The 18,614-nt window shown below is 43.0% G+C and overlaps 1 protein-coding gene across 2 annotated transcripts in view; it reads left to right on the forward strand.

The window, feature by feature from the left end:
• SLC35F3 (solute carrier family 35 member F3) overlaps positions 1 to 18,614 on the forward strand; it is a 375,900-nt gene that overhangs the window by 349,528 nt on the left and 7,758 nt on the right. For both annotated transcript variants that reach the window (XM_035008475.1, XM_035008476.1), the window contains one exon: positions 13,122 to 13,341. In XM_035008475.1, the coding sequence (XP_034864366.1) occupies positions 13,122 to 13,341 (220 nt within the window). The remainder of the gene's footprint in view (positions 1 to 13,121; positions 13,342 to 18,614) is intronic.

The raw sequence follows: 18,614 nt of genomic DNA on the forward strand, positions 1-18,614 counted from the left end.
TAGATAGATAGATAGATAGATAGATAGATAGATAGATAGATAGATAGTAATGAAAACACTGTTAACCAAACACTGGGATAGCATTATGTTGGAAGGATAGCAAAATCTGCTACAGAAGGGATGATATGTAACATTGAAACATACTCATGGAAAAGGCAAACACACTTTCACTTACTTATGAGCAGTAATGGCTTACATGGGAAAACGATTCTACTTAAAATTCCCCAAAGATATCTTAACATTTTCAAAATAAACAAAAGCCTGATTCGTTACTTTGGTAACTGGTCTCTGCTGCTTCTGTTTGCTTAAAGCTCTAAATAAATGCAGCGGGGGAGAAAAGAGGAAAAACATTTGCCCAATAGTTCACTACTTCTAGCTGGAAGCCACTCTTAACTTTTGCCTGTTAGAAGGATTTTGTTTTCTAATATCAGAATCTCAAGGTTGAAAAACATTCAATTTCATAGAGTCCAACTTTCCTGCTAATGCCGGGGTGAATATCTTTTATAACCACCTTACAGTCTTCTTCTTGATACTGGATGAAGATATCAAGTGACCCAGGCCATATAAATATGCTATGCTGCTAGGCCATTCTGCCATCTATTTTCAATAAAACCCTGCAGTAGATGCTGATGTCTGGGAAACTACCCCTTGAATGCAAAGTGATCATCCAAGCACACCACAGGGGTCTGGAACCTCATTCTCTCCATGACACGTGTTTTCTTTATAATACCAGATATGCCCTAATCGTGTGAGTCAGTGGGTAATTTTATAAATGCTTGAGTCATCTGTAATTCCCCCCAACTTTCTATTATGAATACAGTGATCCTTCAGGAAAAATTCTAAAATTTGTAGAAATTTATAAGCATGAAGATATTTGTCACCTTTTTTATTATAATAAAAAAAATTGGGAGCAATGTAGTATCCAACTATGTAGTGAGACAGTCACACTATATTCACCAGCCCTAATTTGATGCAGAATATCACCAGAATATCTATGCAAGTATCCGTCAGAAGGTCACCAGCTCCAGTTCTACACAAAAACAAATCCAGTAAGTAGAAAACCATCTGATCCCAAGGGAACATTCTTAGGAGACATTGTCAGTTAAGAAACAAGATATCGCCTTGCATGTGCATGATGATCACATGTGGGTAGACACATCTATATGGGGGAAAGAAACATATGTCTAAATTTCATCATGAGTAACACTACTTTTCTCCTTTCATATTTTTCTTTTACACTGTTCTATGTTTTTAAAAATTCCTTTAAGAAAGCAAACAAAATGTTCCACAAAGTTAGCCTTTTTAAAATTAAGCCCATTGTAGAAAAGAGGAATCCAGCTGGATCATTTCTTGAAATTAAAGTGCAGCCTCCTGTGGGCCCTGAACTTAGGTTTTCTTTAATTTGAATATTTGCCTTTATTTCTCCTTCCTCTTCACCAGATAGAGCAGGCACAGGCCATCCCCCAATGCCTATATCCATTCATCATGATTCTTTAATTAGGGCCTTTAAGGTGAAGGAGTTATTTTACATCCTTAATCACAATGTGGATAAGTTCATTACTTTACTATATAATTTGAATTATATATAAATATCTGTGTGGTAAAAAAAAGTGTATCCACTTATGTTTGACTCTGAATAGGCTCTTCTCAGAAGGCACAAACCTATCATGGTGGTTGACTCTGAGGAGATCTGGGGCTTGGGGGTTAGGAGCAGACGATAGTTAATTTTCAGGACCGTTCTGTAATCCAAGTTGGTTTTTTTACCATATGGAAGTTTAAGAACGGTAACTAAAGCAAAACAATCATTATGATTAAAATCTATATCTATCTTAGCTCTGACCACAACCCACATGAGTAGGTCGCTCATTGGCTTTTCCAGTCCCCGGGGTGAGGTCAGTATTTCAGTCCAGTTTTTTCTGTCCTGTGATTGTATCTTCTCCTCTTTTCTGGCTTTCGTATGAGGTTCCAGCCTCTGTCTATAAATGTCTCCATGAGAGACTCTTCCGTTTTGAGGGCTTGGCTATTCTTGCCACAAACCTAATTAGCTCTTTTTTTCTTCTTCAGTGAATGCTTTTCTTTTTTATAATGATGAAGGAGCTCTTTCACCTCATGAACATCATTTTGGATAAAAGAAGTAACTTACAGGCAAAAAGTCCTACCCTAGGGAAAAAAGATATATCTTTGATTTAGGGCACTCCTAACCTCCCTCGTCAGTTCTCCACTCCCACAAAATGGCGGCACACACAAGCTCTGGAAGATGGGCAGGAGCTTCCTCCCAGCTTCACTCTCTTGTTTTCCTGTCTCCTTATGTGATAGTTGCAAAGCTATGGCTGACATCACCTTTAAATGCATTCATAGTGCAAATGCATCAGCACCTGTTTTGGATTAATCTTCTTGTTGGAAGTGAATGCTGGTAATGGACTAGAAAGTGAGATCCTGTCCCTGTTTTCCTAGGGATGCACTGATCTGGTAGTTTGCATTTTTGAATGAATGACCATGGCTCAGCTCAGGGACTGCACTTAGAGTACTTGTAGGATGAGGTAACTTCTTGGAATTCCAGACAAAATAAAAATTTTTTATTTCCTAAAATCTTGATCAAGCTGATATATAAATCGGCCACAAACAGCAAGCATATTGCCTTTCAAACCAGTCACAAAGTGAGTAGGTGTAATATTTCGTCTGAGATTCTAAAGCTTGCCCAACCCACTTGGTTTTTTCTATGATGCCTCTGTTCACGTATGAATCAAGTAGGCGGTCTTTTGTTCATCTGCTGAAGGCAAGCTATGCAGCAGGTCATCTTCCAGTGTAACAGAAAAGATAGCCTCTGTCCACAGGGTATGAGCCCATCCCATCTACCACATGCCAAGGGATTCTGGCATTTCCCAACGTCTCCTTGGGAGGCTGTGGTAGAAATGCAGTTCTGTTCCAAGAGACAAGTTTCCTTCCCATTTGGTTCCCAGAGATCATGTTGCTGAATAATACTTTGGGAATTTATCCTGCATCTCTATGTTCCCACCTACCCCCTGCCTATCCCAACTAATGCTCTCTTGATTTACTCTTTTGATTTTTTAGAACCTATTTTCATTTCTTCCTTATCACAGTTTTCTAGTTTTTTTATTCTTTGATGAGTTGCCTTCTTTTAATGCTTCCATTTCTTTATTCTTTTTAATGTCTTCTGAGCCAGAACCCACACAGTGACTGTCTTTTGCATATCAAATATATTGAAATGACATTTTATCTCAACTGAGTGTATTCCTTAAGACCTTGCAAAGGAAGGAGAAAAAAGGTATAACTGGGATAATGGCTCCAATTTTGTTCTGCTAATATTTCCAAGCATTATTTTTATTTTCAATAAATACAGTTTGTATTTGTGAACCAAGGGAAGCCCAAATTAGTCATTTAGTTTAAGTTTTTTTATTTTATACATTATTCCATCAGTCTTTATGATTTTCGATCTCCTACTATGTATGCGTTTGTCCCTGAAATTGGATAATACATTGTATCACCACCAATATATACTAATAGTAATGCAAGCTATGGACAGAGATGGTGGGAGTCAAAAACATTGGCTGATGGAATTATTCTTAATGAGCCTACAGAAAGAGCCTAGTACAGAGATTTGAGCCATAGGTACAAAAGCAGGCCGGAGTTGCTCAATACAGAGAGATCCAGAAGAAAATCAGTAGTCTTCCTATCTAGTGCTCAAGACTGGATTTGTTATCTAAGGATCTAAGCTATGTGCTGAGCTTCCTGCCCTGGCACTGAATCACATCTCCCTGGCACCATGCTGTGTTCAGTGGATCTCTGCCTGGTGTCAGCGGGCCTGTCCTGCATGTCCTCCAAGACAGATTGACATGGTTTTAACAGTGGGCCCTTTGGAAACCAGCATTAAGTTGTTTCTGACCCGGAGGTCCTTACGAAATGTATGAGTCTGTGTGCCACAGGGACTTTCCATACTGTTTGCACCAAACTTCTTGGGTTGCTCCAGCCCCCTGCTAGCATAAAAGTAGCCCATGTGTTTGCCTCACATTTTGTTGTTGTTGTTGTTATTTTTCTAGAATGTGAGATCTTGCTCATACTTTCTTTCAGCAAGTACTATCCTAATGGTTTGTATTTAAGGGTAGTTCTTGCACGTGAACAAACTTAAGAGTCTGATTTCTCACCTCAGCATTGAGTTGTCTGGGGTGCCTTAGCATCTGCAGAAGTGACATTCCCTCTCTCTTAACCCCCACCCCACCTACTTTCTTCAGAGACTGCATTTGGAAATAATCAATGAAACTATGTATTTCCATTTCCATCTTCATGAATGGTAGTAGGAATCCTCTACTTAGAAGTCAGTCACTCTAAGATTTTTTTTTTCTTAACATGACAAGAAGTAAAACACCAATTTGCACAATATCTTTAAGTAGATCAAATAACCAAGTTCTGGAAGTGACAAGATATTAAATAATCTGGACTCTAACTTAAAGAGTCCTATCTTTGTGGCGCCTGGGTAACTCAGTAGGTTAGGCATCCAACTCTTGATTTTGGCTCAGGTCATGATCTCAGGGTCGTAAGATCAAGCCCTACATTGGGCTCCACACTGGGTGGGAGCCTACTTGGGATTCTGTCTCTCCCTCTCCCTCTGCCCCTCCCCCACCTCTCTCTCTCTCTCTCTCTTTCTATCTCCCTGTTTAAAAAGAACAAAAAATAAAAATAGAGAGTCCTATCTTTGATAATCTATAGTCACCTGGCTTAATGGTGGCATTAGCTATGTTGCATTTAAGCCATAGCTGTTTCTATAAAGTTTTCCTTCAGGAAATTGTCTTTTTTTCTCTTTCATTTTAAACATTTTAATACAATGAACAAGACAAACACACATACATCAAGAAAGTAACACACACATAAATACACACACACAGACTTAGTACCCCTTTCACATTTCTTTGCATTAATTCTCTGAGAATACCAATGTTCTGGCATAGCCAGAAATAGGATGACACTTGACACTAAAGATGGAGGATATCTATAGGTTTCATTGGTTTACATTTGAAATTTTTTTTACCTTTTAAAACTAATTTTTTGGATATGAATTACATTGGAGAATTTGGAGTACATACACTCGAGATAACTGGTAAAAATGCATATTTCTGGCCTTATCCCCCCAAATTCTACTTCAGCCATCTGGTGTGGAATAGGAATTCACTTTGTCCACAGGTATTTGTAGAATACTTACGATGCACCGGGCATTATTCTAGGCTCTGGGGATTCAGCAGTAAATGAAACAAAGTTGCTGCCTTCATGGTATTCATATTTTTGCTGAAAGAACAAAGACAATTAAAACAATGTGAACGTAAAATATGTCACAGAGTGTGAGTCCAAGTGATGAAGAAATGAGGGGGTGGTTGAGGTAGTGATGTCACTGTTTTATAGAAGGGTCTGGGAAGGCCTGTCTGACATTTGAGCAGAGACCTGAAGGGGTGAGGGAGAGAACCATGCGCCAACCTTCTCTCAGATTTACATTTTTTACCCTGATATCATATTGAGTAAAAGAAACCAGACACAAAAAAGTAAATAATATATGGTTCCATCTTTATAAAGGAAAAGTAAACTATTGAAACAGAACTCTCCATGCCGATTATATTTAGAGGAGCAGGTAATGACTAAGAGAGGTCACAGGGGAAGTTTCTGGAGTGCTGGCATATTCTATATCTTGGTGGAGAGGGTGTTACATGTATGATTTTTCTTTATAAAAATTAATCTTTGTGCACTTGAAGAAATATACTTTATATTTCAATTTTTTAATTTACGTCTAAAAAGGAAAGACAAGGAAACAATTACATTTATAATATCATCAAAAAGGATAACATACTTAAGAGCAAACTTAACCAAGGAAGTGAAAGATGTGTATATGGAAACTACACAATATTCCTGAAAGAAATTAAAGAAGACACAAAACAAAGGGAAAGACATTCAGTGTTCATTGATTGGAAGACTTAATATTGATAAGATATCAGTAGTGTCCAAAGTTATCTACAGATTTAACGCAACCCCTATCAAAATTCCAACAGCATTTTTTTTCAGAAATAGAATAATCCATCTTGAAATTCATATCGAATGTCAAGGAACTCCAAATAGCCAAACTGTGTTGAAAAAGAAGGACAAAGTCAGAGGTTTCACATTTCTTGATTTCAAAACTTATTGTAAAGCTACAGTAATCAGAACTGACACGAAGTGTGATACTGGCCTAAAGACAGATTTAGAGACCAATGGAATAGAATAGAGAACCCAGAAATAAACCCTGACATACATGGTCAAACAATTTTTGACAAGGATGCTAAGATTATTCAATGGGGAAAGGACAGTCTTTTCAACAAATAGTGCTAGGAAATGTTGTGTTATGTAGATTTTACCACAATTAAAAAAAAATTTTTTTTAAAGAAAGAAAACAAAGAGAGACACAGAGAGGCAGCATGAACTTTTGGATCCAAACTTAGGTGCACATGAGAATCCTTTGGAAATTTTTAAAAATACAGTGCAGTCACATTTTAATGCAAATTCACAATAACAAAATATAAGGATGACTAATGTTTCATTTATGCATAAAATTTCAAATAATATGGCTCCCTCAAGATTTTAAAAAGTTAAACAAGAATCACAATATCAACTCTGGGAGCCCAAGGGAACTAGAAATGCTAGGTGACAGTGTTAATATTAGCTGGCAGACAGAAATACAGTATACTGTGGGAAAACTTATCAAGGTTTGTAAATTCTGAACTATGGAATGTTGTCAAGAATGTACCCCTTCTATAAACTGCACCATTCTCTATAGGATTCTAGGCCCCTTACTAGACAATTTGATCAAGTATATCTAGGGTTGAATCCAAGCAATCCATATTTTTAAAAGATCCCTGGAATGTCTAAGACTAATGGTCTATGCATCATTGTTTAAAAACCACTGGTCCTCCATAAAACAATAAGCACATTCATTCTGTGTAAAAAAAAAAAATTATTGACATATATTATGTCTTAGGCTATGAGGATATAAGGTGAAACAAAAGTATAATGACCACATGGAGCTCAAGTTTAGTGAAGAAGTCAGATTATTAAATAAGCAGTTATAGTAAAGTGCAGTTATAACAGAGGATACTGTTTATATAATAAGGAGTATAGGGCATGTGGGGAGCACATATCAGGGGCCACTGAAGGGGGCATATGAACTGGTGCCCAATGGATGGAAAGAAACCAACCAACCAAAGAGGGAAAAAGTAAGAGTGTTTCCGGAAAAAGAAATAGAGAATCCATTGAGACCTAGAGCAGAGTTGAAGAAAGAGCACTGAATTCACAGAACTAAAATGAGTTCAAGGTGAGGGAAATTCAGAGTAAGGATGGAGAAGTGGTGATGCATAAAGCTAAGGGTAAGGCCAAGTCAGGAAGGACCTGGCAAGCCTGGTGGGGAGCTTGGCCATTATCCTAAGGGAAAGTGAGTGGAGAGGAGGATCTCTCTGGCATGGAGAATGTGGTGGATTGGATTGGAGAAGAGACAACAGTGGAGAGAAAAGCTCAATTAGGTTTTAGCAGCAGTGGTCCAAGGGAGAGAGGAAGAGGCATGGCCTGGAGTAGTGGCCACGGGAATGAGATATTTAGAAGCAATAATCTATAGGCCTTGGTGATGAATTAGATGTGAAAAGGGAAAAGAAGTTAAGAATGATTTCCAAGTATGTAGCCTGGGTAGAAATATGAGTCATGGTACCATGTCGTGATTGAGGGTTGAGGGGGAAGATATCGTGTCCATTTGGGAAGGCCGAATTTGAGGTTATCTGGGGTGTCCAGGATGCAGGATGGTATCCAATAAAAGAAGTGTCTTAACTAGAGATTCATCAGTTGAGCTTTGAAACCAGAACAGTAGGTGAGTTGCTCAGTGACTGTTTGCAGGACAAAGAGAAGAAGAAGTAGAAGAGAAATCTAGGAAAACACCAAAGAAGTCACCCTAAGGAAGCCTTGGAAGTGTGTGGAGAGGTTGGAGAACACCAAGAGGGGTGTGCTGAATTGGAAGCCAAGAGAGGTGTGCTGAATTGGAAGCCAAGAAGGGTGTTTCAAGGAGGAACAGTCAACAATGTCAAAGGCTTCCAAGAGAAAGATGAACACCGGCAGGTGCCTATTGGATTTAGCAGTGCGGAGCTCATTAGTAATCATCCCAAGGGTGAGTGGTGGGAGCTGACACAGGGTTAGTAAGCTGAAAAGCGAGAGAGGCAGTCATGGCGGACGTGAGTGCAGACCACCATTCTGAAAAACCTTGGCTCTGAAAGAGGGGATGAGGGAGGACAGGGGGCTGACAAGATGCTTGCTTTCACTTGGGGGTGTATTTTGGTGAGGCTTAGACCTATCTAAATGGTGATAGAAAGGATCCAAAAGAGAGGGGGATCTTTGAGTGTTCAGTGGAGAATGAGCACAGGCCTGGCTCCACCACCGTCTGAACTTGAGGGCATTGTTTGATCTGTCTGGGCTCTGGCACCTTTATCTGTAGCTTCTCTGTATCTGTGGTTTTCAAACTGCACTCCTCAGAACTGTCTCAGAGCACTCATGTTTCAGCTTTAGCCACAGCGACTTGACCTCTCTCTTATGTGTTTTTAAACAGTTTTTTATTTCTAGCAATTTAATACATATACATACTTTGGAAAAGCGAAATAGCAGTAAAAGAATCCTTAAAAAACAGCAACCCCTGTCCACACCTGTTCACTCTCAGCCACTCCTAATTCTTGTGGTATTTATGCCAATTTATGTAAATTAAAGTCTTATCTCCATATTTCTTAAATGTAGACATCTATTGATTTCTGTCCCATCCTATGCCCAACTCGCCCAGGTTCCGATCCTTCCAACATAATGCTATCCCAGCGTTTGGTTAACAATGTTTTCATTATTATAAGCATGCAAATATTGCTCACTGACTCTTGTCTCCTTTTGTGAACAATCTGTCATTTCTCCTGCCAGTAACATTTGCCTCTTTTGTCTCGTTTACCTGATTTCCATTAATGATTGCTGTTTTTTTTCCTAAATGTTCTGCCATCTAAAAAACCTATCAATATACTCCCTGTGCTGGTGTAATCACAAGACTTCCTGGAGACTCCACTCCCAGAGACCTACGTGGTCTGCCATGGAGCCTCCTTGTGGCACTAGCTTTGACTCTTGGCTGTGTCAGAGCCATGCCTTCTGCTGCCATACTTTCCGCTTCCTTGGTTTACACCCTGGTGTTGGTGCAGCCTGTCCTCTAGTGGCATGGGAGTCGATGTTTTCGAGTACTGCATAACTGAAAATATCTTTATTCTACCATCCCATTTGATTGATGGTTGGCTGGTTATAGAATTCTGGTTTGCAAAAAAAACTTTCCCTTGAAAAATGTTAAGGTTATTATGGTTTCGCTTCCATTTTGGTTGTTGAGATGTCAGATGCTATTACGATTTCCTACCCCTTGGACCTATGGGTTTTATTTCTCTTGGGAGCTTTTTATTGTTATTTTGATCCCTCATGTCACAAGTATGTGCGTTGTTTTGGTTCTTTCTTCATTCATTTTTCTTGGTGCCTGGTAGACCCTTTTGTTATGAAGATTCATATCCCACATTTCTTTTTTTTTTTTTTAAGATTTTATTTATTTATTTGAGAGAGAGAATGAGATAGAGAGAGAGAGCATGAGAGGGTCAAGGGAGAAGCAGACTCCCTGCTGAGCAGGGAGCCCAATGCGGGACTCGATCCCGGGACTCCAGGATCATGACCTAGCCAAAGGCAGTCGCTTAACCAACTGAGCCACCCAGGCACCCCCATATCTCACATTTCTAAAGAACTTTCTCGATTTATGTATTTTATAATTTTCTCCACTTCATTTTTCCCATTTTCTCTTTCTGGAGTTTCTTTTAGTTTAATATTGGACTTTCTGGCTTGACCTTCTAATCTTATCTTTTCTCTCTGTCTCTCTCTCTCTCGAGAAATTATCTTGGCTTTATATTCCAACTCTTCTACTTAATTTCTCTAACTTATCTATCCTTTATTTAATTTCCTTTTTATAGCCGTTCATTCCTGTTTCATTGATATAATTTCTTCTCTTTTCTCTCCGAGGATGTTCTCTCTCCCCCAACCCTAATTATAAATCCTACCTATCCTTGAAGGTTCAGCTCAAAATCCATATCTTGTATGAGGCCTTGTCCAATCGGTTCAAATCTCTCCACTAAACATGAATTCTATAGCATTTTTATATTCCACACCATCTAATATGTGATTATATTTAAACTTGCATTGCTTTTTGTTGAGGAAATCAGTTGTATCTCCCCGATCACACTATAATGTTCTCAAGAGCAGGGACTGTTTACTTGTTCTGCATCAGCCAGAGTGACTTGTCTAGAATTGTGAATATAACAAGTTATAAACAAGTGCTTACTGATTTGGAAAAAAAAAAAATGATTGGCCATCTTAATTCCACCAAACCAGGCTATCCTAATCAGGGTTCTTTAAAGAATACCAAGAGCATAGGTATTTGCCAAATAATAGAACTGTAGAACTTACACATGTTTACAATTTTTCCTATCCTACACAGTGTTTCATTCATACCTAATTCAAGAGCAATATTTTAGTGACTTGCTTTTATTGACTCTTTCTGAAACACTCAACTTAGTTTTTCATAGGAGAAACACAACTTTCTTTTCTCACATTTCATTGGTTTAGGAAATATTTAATAAATTATGCAGTTGAAATAACCAAGAACAATTGGCACAAGTAGGACTGGAAACAAACAACATCTAAATCTTGGCCAACACATGACTCAGTTGGTAGGAACCAAAGGGGTTAGGCATGCCAGAGAGTAACCTACGTGGCTTGGGCACTTAGCCTGCCAAGGAAGGAAGGGCATTCAACTGTCATGTCATTTAGGTGGAAAACAGTCAAGAGAGTATCTACTATACTTTATTCTTTGTATACCAAAGAGAGGTATCTGGAAGAAATGGATTTGTGCTCATCATCTCTCTTGGGTCCCTGTGCAATCAAGGGTACATGTGGGCAACCCAGCTGACATGGATTAGTGGACAGCCTTTGGTCTGAAAACAGCACTAGGCTCACTGGCTCAGGGGCCAATCATCTTTGTCTCCTTAGAACCAAGATCTCCCCACCTGAGCTGTACTCTCCCCACCATGAGTCTACAAAGGGCCAACAGAGCTCTGCTGGGCCCAGAAATCTTGCCTTTTCCATCTCCCGGATGGATCCCTCTTCACACCACTTCTAAAACCATCACACTTTGGAAGAATCACACTTAGATTCTCAGAGAGGACATAAGGTTGTCCAAATGACTTTGGATGGCCCCTGCCACAATATGAATCATTTTTTATAATAGTCTGGGAAACTTGGAAATCCTACTTGCATTGTGGTCCCTTAAGAAGGGTAACCTCTAAGTAGAGTTAAAATAGGTTGACGTTAGGGACACCTGGCCTAGGCATCCAACTCTTGATCTCAGCTCAGGTCTGCATCTCAGGGTCATGAATTCAAGCCCCACTTTGGGCTCTATGCTGGGCGTGGAGCCTACTTAAAAAAAAATGTAAAATAGGTTGACATTAGTGGCGGGACAGAAGATTTGTATTTCCTGTTGATCATGCTAGAAGGACTGGCACCACTTTATAGCTACTGAAAATCCCAAACACGAAGGAAGCCATCCCTGGTCTTTGTTCTCGAGGGCAAGAAGACTGTTCTATGAACAGGGGCTTGAGGAAACCCCATAGAAAATACTGTATGAAAATCACGCAGCAACAGAAATATCAGCCTATCAGATGAGAGTTTTGTCTCTATAAAGTCAAACTGGAACCAATTCAGTTGAATTGGTTTCTTGGTAAATTTAGTGATTCGAACACTTTCCCTGGTGCTGGTTTAGAAGCCACATAGGACTCTGAGTTCAGTGAAAGGTAATGAGCTTCCTGTTTCTTCTGGGGCTTTCCCACAGGCGAGTAGTGAACAGGGGCAGATTTCATTTTGGGTTGGTGGTAAGAACAAATTGAATTACATTAAAAATCACACCAAATCCCGTTTGACTCTTGCTTTTAATTTTCCTCCTTTCCTGCTGCCTTTTAATCTTAAGTGACAGAGGCCGCAGCTGTTCTCCTAACGCTGGGGTATTTGGCTTATTTTAGTTTTATCTTTCCTCTCACTGACTCCCATCCTCACTTACTGATGCATCAGCTGTGCTGGGCCCTGCGTGTGAGCCTCGGTGTTGGCGGCCATAGGAGCCGTGCTCCTTGCTCATCTGTCTCCTTGTCTGGCTGTCAGGGCAGCAGAGCAATGACCTTGGCTCCCCAGCAGTCCAGGTCTGCAGACCAAGCCCCTCTCGGGGCTCTCTCCACTCTCTCTACCCCCTGGCCTCTTCTGCTGCCTTCTTCTGCTTTGGTTTTCAGAAATGGGTTTTCATACACTGATGGTCCTTCCCCTGGAATCGAGAATGACATTGAAAGCCTTCCTTCTATAGCTGTTTCCTCATCCCACTCTCTGTTCACAGAGGCTGAACTCTTGGACCTGTGCTAGTTTCTCAGGGGGCGTGGAGACATGAACTTCCATGCGGTGGAATAACGGATTCTAAAAACGGCCTCACGGGGAGAAAATGCAAAGCTCATTAACACTAGTGGTATCGCAGCCAAAACATATTGGCTGCCTGACCACAAAGACAATTCTAGCCAGAGGCAAATTTTTAAAAAACACGTCTCAATGAGTTCTCTTCAAGTATTCTTCCCCCATGGTAGAGGTCTAGTGACTTCCTTCTCTTACCAAGCAAGTGACAGAATTCCTCAGTCAGTCACCATGGACCTGGGCCCTCTCTTCAGATCAGATAATCCCAACACGCCAGTGCCTTCTGTCTAGAACCATCAGTTCCAAATGTAGCATGAGCCCAAGGAATAAATCTATGATGTCAGATCACCGTGGGACATTTTCTTCAATGGACTAAAGCAACAGGTCGGAGACCTACTTAATAGATTTTCATTAAAAAAAAAAAGAATTTAAAAAATCAGAATAAACGGCTTGTACCCCCCTTCTAATTTGCTTTAAAAATGGGTATAGGGGAAAAATGGTCTGTCTCAACCCAAGAATATAATAACACTGCCTCTCTTTCCTTGTTTTAGGGAGTGCTGTCGATTTTTTGGAGACAATGGCTTGACTTTGAAGGTGTTTTTTACCAAGGCAGCACCCTTTGGTGTTCTTTGGACACTCACAAACTACCTGTACTTACATGCAATAAAGAAAGTAAACACTACGGATGTCTCCGTGTTGTTCTGCTGCAACAAAGCTTTTGTGTTCTTGCTCTCATGGATCGTTCTCAGGGACAGGTTCATGGGAGTGAGGGTAAGTTCCTTATTATCTGTCTTCCTCCCTCACTCGGTCATGTCAACCAAAACCTGCCCATTGGCTTGCTTGGCTCCATGTGCTGCATCCTAAGCCTAAACTGCTGACCACTGTCCTGCCGATTTGCAGCAGAAAAGGAGCCTGGGTCTCCATGTGCCTTGCAAACTTTCTTGCTTGCAAACCATACTCGACAAGCATTCATTAAAGCACCTTTCATTTCAAGCATTTCAGTAAGCATTCCCTAACGTGTGTGCCCGTCGGGGACCCAACCTGGGGATGGCGATGTTCTCCCCTCTCTGCGTGCTCTCCCGCTGTCTCCCGAGGACAGCCGCACCCTGCCGCCCAGAGCTCTCTGCTAACCCTGTCCCTCTTTGCTTAGGATGCACCTGAAAGCAGGGGGATCCTTCCGCATCCACATGGACGGGCGGGCGGTCTCGGTGCGCCCCCTCTCTGGACCGTGTGTACAAAGCTGAAGTGGGCCAGAGACACTTGTGCTAAATCCAGATGGTGGACGGGCAGTTTCCTTCCCTCCACACCCCAGGTGAAGGGAGAGTGAGATTCTGTCCTCGAATTACCTCTTGTTGTCAGAACCGAGACTCAGCAAATCCCATTAAAATCTAGTCAAACTCAGCTAGTCAAATGTCTAACAGTGGTGTGAAATATGATTGTGTGGCACATACAAGGACTCACCCCGAATAAAAGGATCGAGGGGACAGTTCACGTTGACGGAATCCTGGTGGCTTCTGCTTGTCTCCCTCTAGTGGCCAAGAGCTGCTACTGCCCCATCACCACCTTGCCGGCAAACAAGGACAAAGGAAGATTTGGATTTGGCCTTGCAGCTAGTTCTCTTGTGGGGCGGGGCGGGGGGCATCACTAACTTCTTCCTGCACCTTCAGGCCCTGTGGGCAAGCCAGGCAGCTGAGAGCCCTTTTGATGGGCAGTCCCATTCCCCTGAACCGTGCTGGCACCTGGCGGGGGGCAGACTCCAGGGCCCTCTCTTTACTTGTGTCCTTTGCTCATTGTCCTGGGAACAATGACATCACCCTGGTGGAGGATTCACACCCACCTAGTTACTCAAACAGCAGTGGGGACATGAGTCAACTGCTGAGGAGTATTTCTGGCTTGCAGTAGGGGGAAACTTTGTTTTGAGGCTTAATGTTAATTTTGGAATAAAAACTCACTCCCCTTGCTAACCACCCAGAAAAGCTTTCAGCAAATAAATGATCTCATGCATCTCCACAAGAAATGTAGGTAGTTCCAGCAGTAATCTGTCCATCAGCCTGCCTGGCTGGACTCTGAAGACTCAGATGTCCTGGGGCCCGTGGTGACTTTATTTGGATGCAAAATCTCAAGGGAATTCATGAGACTTTTTGGCATGTTTCTGATGTCCAAAGCAAATTCCAGAGAGGATCATGTTCACTGGGAAGAGAAACCCAGGTGAATTCTGCCTCTAAGCAGGATTTTTTTTTTTTTTTTTTTTTTTTTTGAGGTTAAGAGAAAGAGTTAGAAAATACCTGAAACCCTCCTAGGCTCAGAGGAACAGCATGGCACACCCAGATCTTCCCTTTGTTGCTATTCATCGCTAAGAGGGTTATCTCCCCTGATGTCCCTGACCTGTGATCCAGTCTGGTCATCCTGGCCACTTGGCCAGTTGGGTCTGTGCTGACAGCTGTATACTGAACAAAGTCTTATGTTAAAGCCATCACTAGGCCGGCACTGAAATGAAAGTCTTAAGAAGCTGGTGCTGCTGATGCAATCGTGTAACCCGTAACGTACCGTGCGGTTGTGGGTCTCTCTAACGATCATCACTCCTCTGGGAAGCATATGACCTGCCATCTGAGAGCTTCCCACTCGAAGTCATGGCAGATTCCCCTCTTCTCATCTTTAAGAGTTCAGAGAGCTAGCAAAATCTGGGAGAGACCCCCTCCGTGGCCAGAGTGACGGGAAATTTCCCCTTGAGAACAGATGGAAACTCAGATCCCGGATAATATCTAACTGGTGCAAGGGTCCTCTTAGGTTTCTCTCAGACTGCTGGGTTAGCTGGCACAGAATTTCCAAAGTTTGAAGGGAAATGACACGGTTCACCTTACTGGAGGGCTAAGCATACAAGCCTGAGAGTCACACAGATAGAAAAAAGATGAAGGAGCCTCAGCATTATGTTTGTGGGAACAGACTGCACAGCGCACCTGTGTTTATTAAGACAATGACTCAAATCACAAGAGCTGTGGTTCCTGCGAAACACCAACTGGTCCAGGTCCCGTGGACTGACCAACAAGCAGCAAACATCTCACGCCAGAGAGATCCTGGCCACTTACAGCATCAGAGGTGACCATCGAAAGGAGCCCAAGTTGACCACTGTGTCACCCTTTGACTCTGTGCTTTCTATGTGTTCCCTGGCTCTCCAGACGCAGGCTTTCTGACCCAACAGGGAGGTGCTCTCGCCTAGAGTCAAGTGGCTAGGGTTTGGATCTTGATTCCACTCTTATAAGCTGTTGGGCCTTGAGCAAGTTATTGAACGTCTCTGAGCCTCTGTTACCTCATTTTAAGGTAGATGAGTACTCGTTTTAGAGAAGAGTTGTGAGAATAAAATAAGATGGTGTATGCCCGGCACATAAAATCCGGTAACTGTTCTTTCTCGGTGTTGTTATTTCTGTTGTTCCTTCTCAGTTGGAGGGCTTTGTTGGATCAGCCCAGTACTTTTGGTGACCGTGTCAGAAGCTGATGAACGTCGAAGGAGGCAGTTTTGTTTAGCAAAAGCAGCACTAGAATGAGAGCAAGTAGAACTCGGGGGGCGTGAAGTACAGTCTCTACTATAGCCGAAGCCCACCCAGCTGTGCTCAGCAGCTGGACCGAGAAAGGGCGGTGGGTGAGACCATTCCCCCCGCCCCCACCCACAGCTCAGGGCACATGGAAGATGGGATCCTCCGCTTGCTGAGCAGCTAATCATAACTGCCCACAAGAGTCAAGACCCTCCAACCAGGAGGGACTGACGCAGAAACAAGGCACGCTGAGAGATCATTCACGTGGGCCCTTGAACCCCAGCAGCACATTCCTGGGAATCCTGTGCCTTTTCCAAGACCAGGTCCCATCTCGGGTTCTAGCCGATGTTTTCAATCTTTACAGTGCTCTCAGCGTCTCACGAGAGGCTGTCCCTGAACGGTAGCTCCAGCGTCTGATCCCGACTGCCTTGTGTTGGGGAGGCTGTCCCCTGCCACCCGAGCGCAGCACAGGGGAGGACCCAGAGCACATAGAGCCTGGGGGAGCACCGCAAGGCTCACGGCTAGCCCCTTCCCACGCCCTGAAATCAGAAGGGTCCACTAGACGATCCCACCAAACTCTAATAGTCTGCTGGATAAGAGCAGCCAGGAGCTGGGAGGGGAAGTCTATTTACAATTTGTCCTTTCCGTTGCTCAGAATTGCCCCAGATTGTACACATCCACAGTGCACCCCACGGGGCTCAGTCTGGCAGAGGGCACGCAGTCCATCCCAGTTTGAGCAGAGTGGGGAGCTTGTCTGAGGGGTGGTCACACTCCATGCTACGCCCACCTCTCTCATTCCTCCTTGATCCTCACGGGGTTTGGCTCCTTCCCCTCAGCCTGACATCAGAGGGGGAGCAGTGGGGCCATAAGGGATGTAGGATGGAGCCCCCGGGGGCCGGGCAGGCTACAGTGGGGTCACCATGTGAGGTGGGGCCACCAGTAAGAGGGTAATTGCCACACGCTGACCTTGGTGTCTCCTGCGCCTACATTTCCTCCCCCTCTAGCTAACTTTCCCACCCCACCCCCCCGGCCCTTCTCTGTGCTAGGGCCACTGTTACCCATCAGTCTGAAGCCCCGAGTCCCTGTTTTCGGACAGGTCAATGAGATACGTGGAGGGGGTGGTGGAAGGTGGGAGAAAGGAGAGATGGAGAAGTTCAGTTGTCTCCTTTCCTTTATTTTCTCCTCAAACTCAGCATTCTGCCCCAGGGACACCCTGATCTAGAAGATGGGGGGCGGGGCGTGTGAAACCACAGGACAGGCACCACTGGCCTTCCTGGAAAGTACATTGTAGTGCAGGAAATAGGCAGCAAACATTCCCAAGTGCAAACCAAGAACACCCGATATGTTATGATATGAATGTAAAATATACATGTCATTTTTAAGGATAGAACTGGGATCTTGAAAGGAATGTCAGGCTTGAGGAAGGACTTCCAGGCTCTGCCCCCAAACCCCCGTAGGGTGTTTCAGCTCTGCTCTGCTGTCAGGGGCATTAAGAGTGAGCTTCGCTCCAGCACTGGGTGGGCCCCAGGCTAAGGCTAAGAAATTATCTTGGCTTTATATTCCAACTCTTCTACTTAATTTCTCTTCATGGGAGTGAGGGTAAGTTCCCCTGGTGCCACCTCTCACAATGACCTCCGGGCGCCTGGGCTCCTCAAGTGTGGCTTGGAGGGCTCTACCTCTTCCCCACCAACCCTTTCCCTCAGCTCTTCTGCACAGCACAGCCCCGGGGCAGTGGGGAGGGGGACGGGGAGCTTGCAGCCCTTTATTATTGAATCAGTAGAGAAGACAGAGAAGGAGGCTGGAGACCAGCCTTCTACGTCTTGAGGAGAAAATCAACCCTTGGGCTCCTTCATTTCCTTGAAACTTCAGCCCCAAGTTTGGAAAGATTCAAGCACCTTTGGGGATGCACCAAATCATCTGAAATTCAGCTCTCTTCATCCCTCCCTCTTTTTTCTGGTTATTTCTCTCCCTGTGGCCTAGCGAGGTCAACCTGTTCCAAGCAGCATCTTTGCATTATGTGTGTCCCCTGGCCCAGAACTCTGCCTGCCTTGTCACTTGCCCCTTTCTTCTCCTGGAAGGAAGAAAAAGTCACTTATTGTCTTACTATCTCTGTTTCTTTCTTTTCGTGAACAGTTGTACACAATACGGGTAGCATTTGCATATGAAACATATTCAGTGTGTGATGTAGAATGAGGCCTAACAGTGAGCTACTAAGCCAGAAAGGACAGGTAGACAATCAATTGCCTGGCACTCCTCTACTAAACGACCATCACCCGCTCTCTCCAGAGCCTCTGTGTTGTTACATGAGCAGACTTAGCATTACAGGAAAATATTGCACGAAGAATATTCTAGAAGTATGTAACTCACACTACGTGAGGCTCAACCACGTTACCTTTCACTAACCTGAAAATGTTATGCTTAAGCCACAAAAGAAACCTCAACTCAAATCTCAGAGTATAGTTGGCAGTGGTGAATTCTGTGAATCCTACTTGTCCTGGTTTTATAGATCAACGC

The sequence above is a fragment of the Mirounga leonina genome, unplaced genomic scaffold (assembly GCF_011800145.1).
Source record: "Mirounga leonina isolate KUSES-001 unplaced genomic scaffold, KU_Mleo_1.0 Mir_152, whole genome shotgun sequence".
In the NCBI taxonomy this organism is placed as follows: Eukaryota; Metazoa; Chordata; class Mammalia; order Carnivora; family Phocidae; genus Mirounga; species Mirounga leonina.